The sequence below is a fragment of the Vigna unguiculata genome, chromosome 3 (genome assembly GCF_004118075.2).
Source record: "Vigna unguiculata cultivar IT97K-499-35 chromosome 3, ASM411807v1, whole genome shotgun sequence".
NCBI lineage: Eukaryota > Viridiplantae > Streptophyta > Magnoliopsida > Fabales > Fabaceae > Vigna > Vigna unguiculata.
In genome coordinates, this window is record NC_040281.1 from 13,558,761 (window position 1) to 13,572,044 (window position 13,284).

The window sequence follows — 13,284 nt, forward strand, 5'->3', positions numbered from 1 at the left end:
TAACGTCTGGCCACAACCAAACCATTCGTGTTCTACCTCTTCTAGTGATTACCCCAAGATAATTTACTGCCAAACCTGTCGGCCACAACCGACAGAGCACGTGCGGGAACCAATGCCACGGATCATACACCGTAACGCCAGGTGGAGTTTCCAATTACGAACATAGTCCGTAATGTCCCAAGACTACCAAACTCGTCAACCAACAACTGAGGAGGGCAATCTACCTGGACCCATCCGTACTGGCCACAACCAGCACACTCACACCGGCAACACTCGCCAACCCGAGCTCAACTCAAGGGTTCCTCGTGTTCATCCGCCATCCCGAGCTCAACTCGAGGGATGTCATTCCGAGCTCAACTCAAGGGATACATTCCGAGCTCAACTCAAGGAACCCAGCAATCTTACCTTTGAGGCATCACTAAAAGCCTTGTAGATCACCCTACTAAGTCCAATAACTTAGGACTTACAGCCACTACATCACCTAGCGGGGGACACGTACCGCTAGGCGCTACAACTTCCAGACCGCCTGGCGGGGGACACGTACCGCCAGGCGCCAAGCGCCTCAAAATAATTTCAAATTCTACAACAACCACCTGGCATAAACTCCCACACCGTCGGGCGGACGCGACCCCATAGCGCTTTTGTTTGTTCTCTATCGCCTGGCGGGACCTCCTTCACCGCCAGGCGCCACTTGCACCAAACCCCATTGTTGCCTCGATATTGCCTGGCGGCCTAACCCCCACCGCCAGGCACTATATCAATTGCACCCCTGGTTACTGTACTGCTCTGAATTAAGTCACAAGGATTCGTAACTAGACCTCATTAGTCACTCAACCAAGTTTAATAGTTAAAGCTTCAGTGTATCACACTGCCACAATGCCTCACATCTATTAACATTACTGATTTACCTACTAGATGCACCTCCTATTCTTATCAAGATCCTCCACTTTAAGGGTACTACGTTGTTTGCATTCCAAGTCAGATCCCACTGAGTTCAGTGTCAACCTTCATATATACATTTTCTACTTTCAAATTCCAGCTAAGATAACACTACTATAGTACATCAGCCCTCGAGTGGACATTTCCCTAACCAAAATTTCCACTTCCATCCATGTAATATATCCTCGTATGCTTGATAAAATAAACAGATTTATCTTATGTTAATATTCCTCACCTATCAATTCATAATTCACTCATTACCATTACCAAGTTTGTCTCTAACTTCCCACTTACAACCACCCAAGACCTGTCAACAAATCCTGCTACCTCAACTCAATCCTCTAACTGTTACAATTCTCATTCCCCCTCCTCACCCTTCCTAATTTCATTCACTCTTCAACCTGACCTCAAGATCCCCCCACATCCTCACTGTCTCACGCAACCACCCAGGAACAACACTGCTGTGAAGGCGCTTGGCGGCAAAGCCCGTGCCGCCAGGCGGCACATAGATTTCTGGGCAATTTCCCAGTTTTACAGCCCCTGCGAAAATGATCCTCATACCATCTGGATGCCCCCTTTTCTTCCTATCTCAACCAATCCTCTCCAAGAACCTAATACGAGTGCCATCAATCCGCGCTTAGTCTAATTCCAACAACATTAGTTTTATTATAATAAACTTTGTCTAGTTTAGTTCTACAAAACCGCCAATTCCCAAACCCTACAACTCAATTACATTGTTCCATCGGATTAAACCTTTCATTACGCTCAAAATCAATGGAAAACAAGTTAGAACTTCCAGTAACCATTATCCCTTTGTTTTTCCCCGATCAACTCAATCCAAAACACCCCAAATCACCAGAAATCGAGCCCAACAGACTCGCATCGCCTGGCGAAAATTCATCACCGCCAGGCGGTTCCTCGGCCAGGAACCCAGATCACATATAATTACATGCGCTGCCTGGCGGCTATGAACAGCCCGCCAGGCGGTTTCTGGAAATTTTCCAGAAACACAAAGATTCAACCAGAAACGAGCAATAATCACAATTATATATATATATATCCATCAATTCAAATACACTTATAAAAATTCTAACATATAAAAGCTCCCCTAACCTGGATCCTTTTAGCTTTAAACCTTGACAATTGGGAAGTTATCCTTTGATCACCAACCCTCCTTGGTTCCTCTCTATTCAGCCCCTCAACTCTCACTCAACCTCACCCAATTCTAGAGTTTTCGTGCTCTCTCTGTAGGTATAGTTTCCAGCTTGCCAAACCCTTCCCTTTACCTCACTTTAGCCTTTTAAAGGTGTCCTAAAAACTAGGTAATAATATAAAACGAACCTAGACTTAATGGTGATGTTGATTGTTATTCATGGACCCCTTTTATAATCCGTTTTCAGCCTCTCCCCCCTCTTGGCTGCCATTTCTCTAGGGTTTACGTTAACCCTTCACCTTCATGCCAAAACCAAAAATGACTAAAAAAATGTTCAATTTGAGTTCACCAAGATTTGAAACCCTCACCCTGCCAAAGCTAAATCAATACCAAACCACCAAGCCAATTCATATTTCATGCTAACAATCATAATTCAATTATCATATTATTTCACAACATGATTATCATATATTTAAAATAACAATGAAGAAATACTAGATATTTTATTTGAAGATAAAGGCATAAGCCGTCTTAAACAAAACTATCATAAATATACCTTTAACGACAAAATCACCATATCCAGAAATAAAAACTCTATTGTATTAAAAAGCCACTTAGTAATAAACAAAATATTTTTTCTTTTATTTATTGTATAAACAAAATATTTTTTTATTAGCATGCATATGAACATTAGTCTCAGTCTATAAATCAATCGTTTGAGTTAAACATAATTTAACTTAAGGTTAGTGATATGAAACCTTTCAGATGGAAAATCATATGCAACACCTATATTAATAGTATTAACTTTAGCAAGCATTAAAGATAAAAACGATGTTTTTGCTCAACACAGAGGCACACGATCAAAACATCAAAAAATAAATTTTTAAACTTTGAGGCAATAAAGGGGGTAATTTTAAATCATAAAACTCATAAGCATGGTGTCAAGTAAAACAAATCCTTTTAATTTCATATAATAAACGAATTTTTTAAATTCACGATTATGATAAAATATAGGTTTATTATTAATCATTTCAAACTCAACTATTTTTCACAAGAATATTTACATAAAATATTTCAACAAACTTGTTTCAATTTAAGTGCTTCCCCTTACTTAAAAAAAATTCAGTATGATAAGATATTTTATAAATATTATTAGGCAAAACACTTAAAGTATGTCCATGACATCAAATATATTTATCAAAAATATCATAACATATTACTTAGTAGCTCTATATATCACAAAAAAGTATAACCATATTTTATTTGTTGTTGCCAGTAGAAAAATAAATTTTACCCATAAATTTTTCAGATGTATTTGAGAATGACTTAATCATATCCATGACAAATATATTACATAACATTATCTCTGAATTTTACAATAAAAGGAATAATGATTAGTAAACTAAAATAACACACTTTTCTCTCTAAGAATGTTGGGAAAATAATAAAAATAAATGATAATAATTATATAAGAATAACATAGATATATAGATAATAGAATATTCATCAAGTCTAACAAATAATAAAAAAAATATGATACAATTATAATTGAAGAAAGGAATAGAAATAACTTAGGTTGAGGCACGCAGAGCGTTATCCCTAGAGAGAAAACGCCCTCACTGCACAAGACATAAACAACATTATATACACTTTTATCCCAAGATACAACAACATGTCATATCAATATAGTACAAAGAAAGATCCATAAACCTTATGAACATCGAAACACCAATATTTTAAAAAATATTATAGAGTAGAAGATTGGAAACACCTTTTATGTGTTGATGTGTTTGTTGTGTCCTATGCTTATGAAAATAGGTAGTATTTATAGATAGAAGGGGGTAAATAGTATTATATTTGATTAAATAAAATAATAATTTGTAATAAATTTGATTTAAAACAAAATAAATGTAATAAAGTTAAAAAGTGCTTGCCTATAAATAACATTTACCAACAAAAATAAGAGTCCATACAAATATGAGTAACAATAAATTTATTTATTTATTTATATTTCCAATTATATTAAATATTTCCCATATTTAGGGATGGCAACAAGGGGTTTCGCTATCCCACATTTCCACCGAGTAACGGGTATATTCTAGTACTCATACTCGTACTTGTTCTCTTACCGTTTCAATATTAATTAATTTTTATAAAATAATAAAAAATTACAGTAAAGGAAACATAATATTATCAAATATTCAATATTAAAATGAAGTTTGTTTCTTCGATATCAAATATTTAGAAATAAATTATAATTGTATACATTTCAAATTAGAATACCAAATAAAATTTCATGAGATCTAAAACATTTATTAAATTTGCAAACATTAATGGAACCTAGTTGATAAAATTTTAAAAATATGTAAAAAAAATATATAAAAGAAAAACAAATATTCAAATTAAAATATATTTTAAATGTTTGTTTAGTTCAATTTTTTAAATTCTAATAAATCTATTTTTTTATACACTAATAAAAATTATAATACATCACTTTATCAATATCACCTAAAGAAAAAAAAATGAAACTAATAATAATAAAATTTTAAAATAGATGTTGTATCTTTTGAACTTCGATCTGTGTTGGATGGTGATAAAAAATATTCATGGCAATTACATTAAATTTTTATATTATAGTAAATAAATTTTATTTATACAATTATGGCGACAAAATTACAGTATGATTGACAATGAAATAAAAAATAAAAAATAATTATATAAAATAATCAAAATAGTATCCTACATGATAAAAATAAATAACAAATAAAAATATCAAAAATATATCAAATGTGTGTCTTAGAAACAATTTGAGAGATTATTGAATGAAATCGCATTAAGAAAAACAAATGTATAAGTAAGGATATGGTAAGATGAAAAATACCTTAGAGATCTAAGAAAACTTTTCAAATATCAACACAGTTAATAGTTGAGAAATAATGAAAATTGTTTTGAGCGAAACAAAATCAAATGAAACAAAAATTAATTATAATAGAGTAAAGAAGATATGATTTTTATATTACCTAGTAAATGAAAGGTTTATGCTATTAAACACTTAAATTGTGACATCAAAAATTGAGACACTTAAACATTTTCATCTCAAAGAAAAATATACAATAAATATAAATATTAAAAAAGAATAGAAATATTCAAATGTGAGACATAAAAAATATTTAATTGACATACATCATTTGAACATCTTTGGTCTGTCTATTCTTTTTATCTCAATTTGATCACTATTTTGGACAATTTAATGCAATAAAAAAACTTTATGTTAATGGTGCAACAATAACGTTAAAAGGGTGTCACATGTCAGTTCCTGAATTTTTTGAAATTTCTTTTACTTTTTTTTTAATTTTTTTTTATTATTATTATTTTAAATAAAAATTTGACACCTGTCAAGCTGATGTTGTGTCATGTGGCAATGACAGTGTGATGTGGCAGGTGTCATTTCCTCATTCTCAATTTAGTCGCAATTTTTGTAAAAATTGTACACTTTCTTTCCTCACCAAATTGAAACAAAAATTAATTTTTATATAAATGTTATGCAAATATTTTTATTCAAATTGATATTTTTATTATATATTTTTAACACATGTGTTCACTTTTTTCTTATATTAATAAAAAATGATAAAAATATTATTATTGTTATTATTATAATTATAAAATTAAAATTAAATGATTTTATAATTTTATTGTAAGTAGATTTTATTTATTTTGTTGGTAATTTTTTAATTAAAAAGATAGTTAAGTTTAAAAAGTGGTTAAACCAAAGAAAATGTCTAAATTTAAACAAACAACCACTTAAAAGATAATATTCATAGAATAATCATTATTTAAAAGAATATTTAAAAGGTGAAATTGAAAAACAAGTATGAACAACAAAAAGAATAATCTTCTTCATATATAGATATAGACTTGTGTTCACTTCTTTTTGGCTTAAATACCTTTTTCGTTCTCATTTTTGTAGTGTTTGTTGCGGATGATCCTCATTTTGATAGAATGTTTAAAATGGTCCTCATTTTTATCGAATGTTTAAAATGGTCCTCATTTTCGCAATTCGTGTTTTATTTGGTCCTTTTCTGTGACGCCGTTTAAATCAGTAACGGAGCACTGTACAAGTGACACTGTTTGTATTACGTTGCATTGATAGTGTGTTACATGTACTGTACAAGTGTGGTAATTTAGAAACCATGCAGAACATCACAACAATCCAAGCACAAACAAACCCCAAAATAGAATTACAAAAATCCTAACCCACGAGCAAACATAACCCAGAAAACCCTAAACCCACTTACCTCGTTGATGATGATTAATTAGAAAATTGAAATGAAGAGCGCAACTGTAATCTAACAATGAAATGAAAAGTATTAGCTACTTCCTCTGCAAATTCGAGCTCAATAAAGACGAAGATGAAGAAATCGCCTCCAACGATGAAGAGCGCGACTACAATCCAACTCAAGTCCTAATTACAAAATTTCCTCCAAATTGAAAAGTTAACGTTAATTAGTCATCTGTACAGTACATGTAACACACCCCAAATGTAATACAAACATTGTCACTTGTACAATGCTCCGTTACTGATTTAAACGGCGTCACAGAAAAAGGATCAAATAAAACACGAATTGCAAAAATGATTATCATTTTAAACATTCGGTAAAAAATGAGGACCATTTTAAACATTCTGTCAAAATGAGGATCATCCGCAACAAACACTACGAAAATGAGGACGAAAAAGGTATTTAAGCCCTTCTTTTTATATTAATATTGTGATTATTATAATTTATAATTGGTATAATTACTCGTATGGTACCCACTTTGGTAGAGGTGTGTCAATATGGTACCCGCTTTTAAAAAAGTATCAATTGCATCTCAACATTTGAAAAAGTGTTCCAATTAGGTCCCTTTCAGACGGAGTTATTTTTTTTTAATTTTTTTTTAATTTTTTGAAGAAAAAAAATGTCACGTGTTAGGTCCCTGTGTGTGACACGTGGCATTGTCAGTGTCACGTGACATTGCAATGCCACGTGTCATGTCATTATCATATGTCATTGTGTTGATTTCGATTTAATTCCCATATATGTCTTTTTGATTCAATTTAGTACCTATTTATGTGTATCTCATTCAATTTTGTCCTAATTTTTTTTAATAATTAAAATATTTTTGTAATCCATTTTTTATAAGATTAAAATTAATTAAGTATAAATATTTTTACAAAATTAAGTACTAATATTTATATTGTTTCTCTCAATTTCAGACCAAATTTATTATTTGTATAAATTTTATACTAATATGTTTTTATTAAAAACAACTTTTTAACATATTACTTTGTTAATTATTTTTTGATTAAGTACTCATGTTTTGTTAATTTTAATTTTTCAAAATCGAACAATATTGTCTCTTACTAATTTTAAACCAAAATTTTTATTCGTATGAATGTTACACTAATTTTTTTTTTAAAAATGACTTAATAAAATGAATTTTACCACTAAATTTTAATATAAATATCAAATACTTAATTTTTGTGAAAATTTTATACTTAATTACTTTTAATTTTATAAAAAATGAATTTTAATTATTAAAAAAAACTGGGTCAAAATTGAATCAGAGACACATAAATAAGGACTAAATTGAATCATTGATACATATATGGGAAATAAATCGAAATCAAGACAATGACATCTGATAATGACACTAACAAGTGGCATTAAGATGCCACGTGGCACTAACAATGCCACGTGTCACACACATGGACCTGACACGTGGCATTTAGATTTTTTTCAAATAATTTTAAAAAAATTTAAAAAATTAAAAAAATCACAGACTGACACGTGGCACGTCGTTAACAGCGTTAGTTAACTCCGTCTGAAATAGACATAATTGAAGTACTTTTTCAAAAGTTAGAATGCAATTAACATCTTTTTGAAGGCAGGTACCAGATTAACACACCTCTACCAAAGTGGATACCATACAAATAATTAAACCTTTATAATTTTATTGTAACTGGTCTTTATATTTTGTATAGGTAATTTTTTAATTAAATTTTTTAAAGTTTAAAACGATTAAATCGAAAAGGTGATTAAATTTAAACAAACCACCACTTAAAAGATAATATTGATAAAATAATTATTTTAATTTAAATAAATTATTTAAAGGTAAAATCGGAAAAAAACTATGAACATAAAAAGAAGAATACTTTATATATAAGTATAAATATTGATTAATTATTTTTATCTATAAAATTGGTTGTATTTAATGATTTTTTTGTAAGTGGATGATTAATCTAAGAAAAAGAGTAATGAGAGAGTAATTTTTTTTGAATCAATTGAGGTTTTATTTTAATATTTTCCTTTTGAATCAACTTCAGGAAATAATTTATCTTTAAATATAATAATAATGAAATTAAATGACATTAATTCCTTTAATTAATGTTAAAATTAATTATGTAGCTTATATTATTTAGTGCATGTATTAATTAAACCTTTTTATTTATGAATATCTTGTTGGACAGCAATCATGCATGCTTAGATAGACTATGATATAAACTAAGTGTATTAATTAGTGAGGACTTATCTTTTCAGCAAAGAAGGTAAACATAAATACCTAAACCAAACAAATACTTGAGGCACAAGCCAACCAAACCTTTACATTGGTACAACACAAGACAAGGTGGCAGTGGTGACTGGTGGGTGAAGCAGAAGCACACCACATGAAACGCCAAACCAAATTCAACACCGCCCTTTAATTCTTTTCAGAACCCCACTGCGCAAGTTCGCTTCTTTTTTCGATTAAACCCTTGCCCTCTTCTCCAAGCAATCACACCCTCTTCCTCTTTCTGCTCCTCTGCGTGAACCCCTTTTCGCCTCTTCACTCTTTGCCACCCAAAGTCTCTACCTTTATCGGTTTAATCGTCTTATAACCTCCCTACAATGTACCCCCTGTCCCTTCTTTCGTCTAATTCCTCAATTTCAGTCACTGGGTGGTGCTTAGTTTTAGCATATGGCTGAGGATGTTTGACTTGTGTTTCTCACTTGTTTGATTCTTTAGTCATTTTTTCCCTTTTAATCCTTCAGTTTTTCTACCTTATATACCTGGCTTGCTGCGCCTTCCTATTATTCTCTCTGGGTTATTGGAGGGTTTATTAAATTTAAGCAGATTGTCTGAAGGTGTTTTTGTGGTTCAATTTATGACTAATTGGATTAGACACTAGGTTAGTGGTTACATAGATCAGGGAATTCGTGTAATATAATATAATTTTTTGTTGTATTCCGTGTCTTTGATTCTGAAATATTCATTCCGTTGTCCCTTTTTTGACGAAGCAAATTGCTTCCTGTGAGAAGAACTTGAGACTGAAATCAACCCTTTATTGTTTGAGGGCGCTGAGGGGTTAAATGCAGATATTGTTTCCCATTGAAGTTTCCTCATCATTACCAAGCGTACAGTGAATTTTTGTACATTTGTACATTGAGAAAGAGTGAACAGGTTTTTATTACAGTGTGCATAACATCACTTTTGATCATTTGCAATTTGGGAATTTGAAGAAAGACTGAGAAGTTAGTTATTTTAGCATTGATGATATGAATTGGATTGTAATTAGGGATGTGTGAGAGGAATTGTCTGATAATTTAGACATTTAAAGTGAAGCACAAATTAGTTAGATCCTGGAGAAGATTGATGTATTTGATATGAAGAATGGGAGGAGGTGATCATTCATTGGCACCGCAATGGTTGAAAAGCAGTGGAAATGACAGTAGAGTGACTGATACAAACAACCAATTCACATCACCATACTCTGGTAATTGTTTATGCTTAGTGCTGAATACCCCATAATACTTAATAGCATGTTTGAATGCTTGACAGGGAAATTCTCTGTATTGTCAACAAATTTTCCTATCAGGAACATTTATTCTTTTCCACCAACACATAAAATGTGAAATCTTGTACTTTGGTTCACCATGTATGATATTTAGTCCCCACATATTGTGCGTGAGAAGATACTGTCATCCGTGATACTGCATAACTGAAATTGTTGAATTTTTAGGGTTTCTGAAAATATAAGAGATTATCTACTCTGTTTATAGAGCAAAAATTTGACAAAATACGAAATATTTACAATAGATTTCCTGAATCTAAATAATAACTAAAATATTCTCCTATCTTCGTAGAAAAGATATTCTAAAACCGAAATATTTCTTAAAAGTAATTTAAATAAAATAACATATTAAGTAAATATTCTAAACATCCATAAACAGTTCTAATAGTGACAAATATCCTTCTTGTGTCAGATCATATGACTTATACCAGTCGTCAACGGAATCCTAGCCTCTCAAGGTCATATAGTAGTTCTGAGAGAAGCTGGACTGATATGGATGGGGAGAAAGATATTGACAATGACGGCCTGACCTCAGCATCAGTTGGAATCAGAAGCAAGGCTATGATGATGCATCAGTCTAATATTTCTTCAAGCACATCTTCTATGGGCCTCAGTATGGCTGAGACATTGGCTCAAAGTCCACATCACTCTTATTCACCATCCAAAGTATGTCTCATGTTGAACTCTATTTTAAGTTTTGCATTTGCTGAAATGTGTTTAGTGCTCTTATGGTATATTTTCCATACAGGTATCTGCTAGTACTCAAAAGCTTGAAGAGTTGGCCCTCAAGCAATCTAGGTTATTAATCCCAGTGACACCATCCACACCTAGATCCCTGGTAAGTGTTTCTTCTGCTTCTTTTTTCTTAAAATAATTTAGTTATGAAAGCATTATTGACTTTTTTCATAGTACAATTTATGGGTTTTATGCACAATAGAAAACTTCATGGTACTGTTATATGTTGCACTGTGATTGATGTTCCACCTGAGAATCTGCTAAACCAGAAACATTTTACATGTAAAATATGTTTTCTTCCAACTTTATTGTCTATGTTCTAATCAATGAAGTATTTTGGAAGTGTTGAAGACATAAGCATCTATTTGTGGTATATACTTTTGATTGATTTTAGTTAAGTTTTATTTCACTCAATTTACTGCCATATGCCTTACTAGAAATAAAGGCATTTTAGGTATTGATTAGAGTTTGAACTGCTGCAATGCATAAAGGAAAACCACAGTCCGTGGTCCAATCTCCCATTTGGGAGCACTTGTAGGTTTGTTGTGCTATAAATTATTTAGGCCTGGAGGCAGTGAGAAAATTTCATTAGTCTCCCTTTCAAATATTTTGGCAAGAGAGTGACCGGGATTGTATGTTACAGATTTTTAGTATAAGGCTTTACAGGAAATAAGGAGTTATATAGCCAAATTTAGTTATTTTCTCGTAAACATTGGTTATAAAGGCATCTTTTCTGTTTCACTTCTGAAACATTTAAGGTTTTTATATTTTCTGATTTGGATTGTATCATTTTTTCCAATTTGTTCTTGTGTACATGACCAATCTATAGCAGTTGAATTCCTCTTATATTATGCTTGATTGAGGACTCTCACCTCTGCTAAAGAACTTTTTATCTCAGCATTGTTATCTAATCTCTGCTATACTTGGTGCATTGATGCTCATTCCTTAGAAGTAAACAATAAATAACTTGGAGTCTTGTACCAAAACATATAAAACCATTGAGCGGTGCAAACTTTCTTGGACTGAATTTGTGGCTTGCTTTGTTATTTAAGTTCAATAACTGTAAGAAAATTTAGCAGTTAACGATTGTTGAAAGTGTTTGATATATTACTAACTTTGGAATATGAATATGGTGAAGGCGGCTAGCTCTTTGGAAAAATCAAAGGCCAAGACAGGGCGACACCAGTATCCCTTCTACTCGCGGCGGTCCGGTCATTCATTGCAGGGTGCTCATCCAAACTCAGATATGCAGAAAATTAGTTCTGTTAATTCCCATAATTTCAGTGCTTCAAGAGAGTTGAATGGTGTCTCTTCAGTAGTAAAGGACAACTTAAGTTCCAATAGTAGATCATTGGCCACCCCAGTTACTAGATCCACTTCTATAGCTGCTGCCTCTAGAAGCTTAGGTAACAACAATTCAACCCCTTCTTCATGGATAACATTGGAGAAGAAAACAACTTTTCCTACCCAGAGCAGGAATGATTTCTTCAAGAATCTTTCAAGGAAGAGTTCCTTGGAAAACCCTTCTTCTGACATGTCTTGTTCCTCGGAGAAGTCTGAAGCCAGCACAACAAATGTCTCTAGTTGTCCCATTCTGAAACCTAGAGAAGCTTCTTCAGTGGATTCCTCTTCTCTGAACATGGTGAGTGACTCCAGCTCCATGATTACAGTGAATGACAATGCTGCCAATGAACCTCTGAAACCTTCAAGCAGTGGAGAGAATCAGCATATCAGCAATCCATTTCATTTTACAGAAGAGGAAGAGATGGCATTTTTACGTTCACTTGGGTGGCAGGAAAGTGTTGGAGATGATGAAGGCCTCACTGAAGAGGAGATACAAGACTTCAATCAAAAGGTTATTATTCTTCTGGAACTGTTTCTTTGCTGTAATTAATTTACAATAATTTTCTTATGATCTGTGCATTTGTTTCCTCTTGCAGCACATGAAGTTACAGCCATGACCAATTATTCTGCAACATGTACTGCTACTTGATTCCATTACTGGAGGATTAGGTGGAACTCAACAAGTAAATTATGTTTACAAATTAGAAGTTTTTCTAATTTTTACTGTTATTTGTTAAAGATACAAACTCTGCTACAGGTTTTAGTTGGAGAATAGAACTAGTAGCTAGTAGGAGGACAATAAAATGGTTCACCATACTTCATTATCATTAGAAATAGAAAAAGGGCAAGAAATTAGTTGATTTTGTTTTTTCCTGTCTATTTGCCTGTTCTTTTCTTTTGAAACCCTAAACTCGATTCTGATCTTGAATTGATTTAGGTTAGGGTTGCTTACACATATTCTATTAAAAAGGTATAAACTTCAAAAGAAAAGTATTTTAAAAACCTAGAAATTATATATTGTATCTAGGAATATATGGACACTTCTTGAATTAAATTAACTAATTATTTATCTTTAAATTAGGTAGGGTCTAAATGAATTTGCATGAAAAATGCGAGTCCTTATTTATTATGAGTTACATTATTTATTCAATATTGTGAAAATCTTATTTTTATAGTAATTATTTAATTTAATTATACAGTTACTTTCTTTCTTCCATCTCTATTTATTATAAAAAAAAAATCA

The 13,284-nt window shown here is 31.9% G+C and overlaps 1 protein-coding gene across 1 annotated transcript; it reads left to right on the plus strand.

Moving 5' to 3' along the window:
* Positions 1 to 8,713: 8,713 nt before the first annotated feature.
* Positions 8,714 to 12,908, plus strand: LOC114175754. The gene is made up of 6 exons (XM_028060545.1): positions 8,714 to 9,571; positions 9,687 to 9,884; positions 10,375 to 10,628; positions 10,711 to 10,800; positions 11,836 to 12,552; positions 12,638 to 12,908. The coding sequence occupies exons 2-6, from the start codon at positions 9,782 to 9,784 to the stop codon at positions 12,656 to 12,658; spliced, it is 1,185 nt and encodes a 394-aa protein (XP_027916346.1). The 5' UTR covers positions 8,714 to 9,571; positions 9,687 to 9,781; the 3' UTR covers positions 12,659 to 12,908.
* Positions 12,909 to 13,284: the final 376 nt, after the last annotated feature.

What these genes read in the sequence shown, in the direction of transcription:
- LOC114175754 (XM_028060545.1), top strand. Translation starts at nt 9,782, where the DNA reads ATGGGAGGAGGTGATCATTCATTGGCACCGCAATGGTTGAAAAGCAGT. An exon ending in ACTCTTATTCACCATCCAAA is followed by an intron (nt 10,629 to 10,710) that starts GTATGTCTCATG and finishes TTTTCCATACAG; the next exon opens with GTATCTGCTAGTACTCAAAA. An exon ending in CATCCACACCTAGATCCCTG is followed by an intron (nt 10,801 to 11,835) that starts GTAAGTGTTTCT and finishes AATATGGTGAAG; the next exon opens with GCGGCTAGCTCTTTGGAAAA.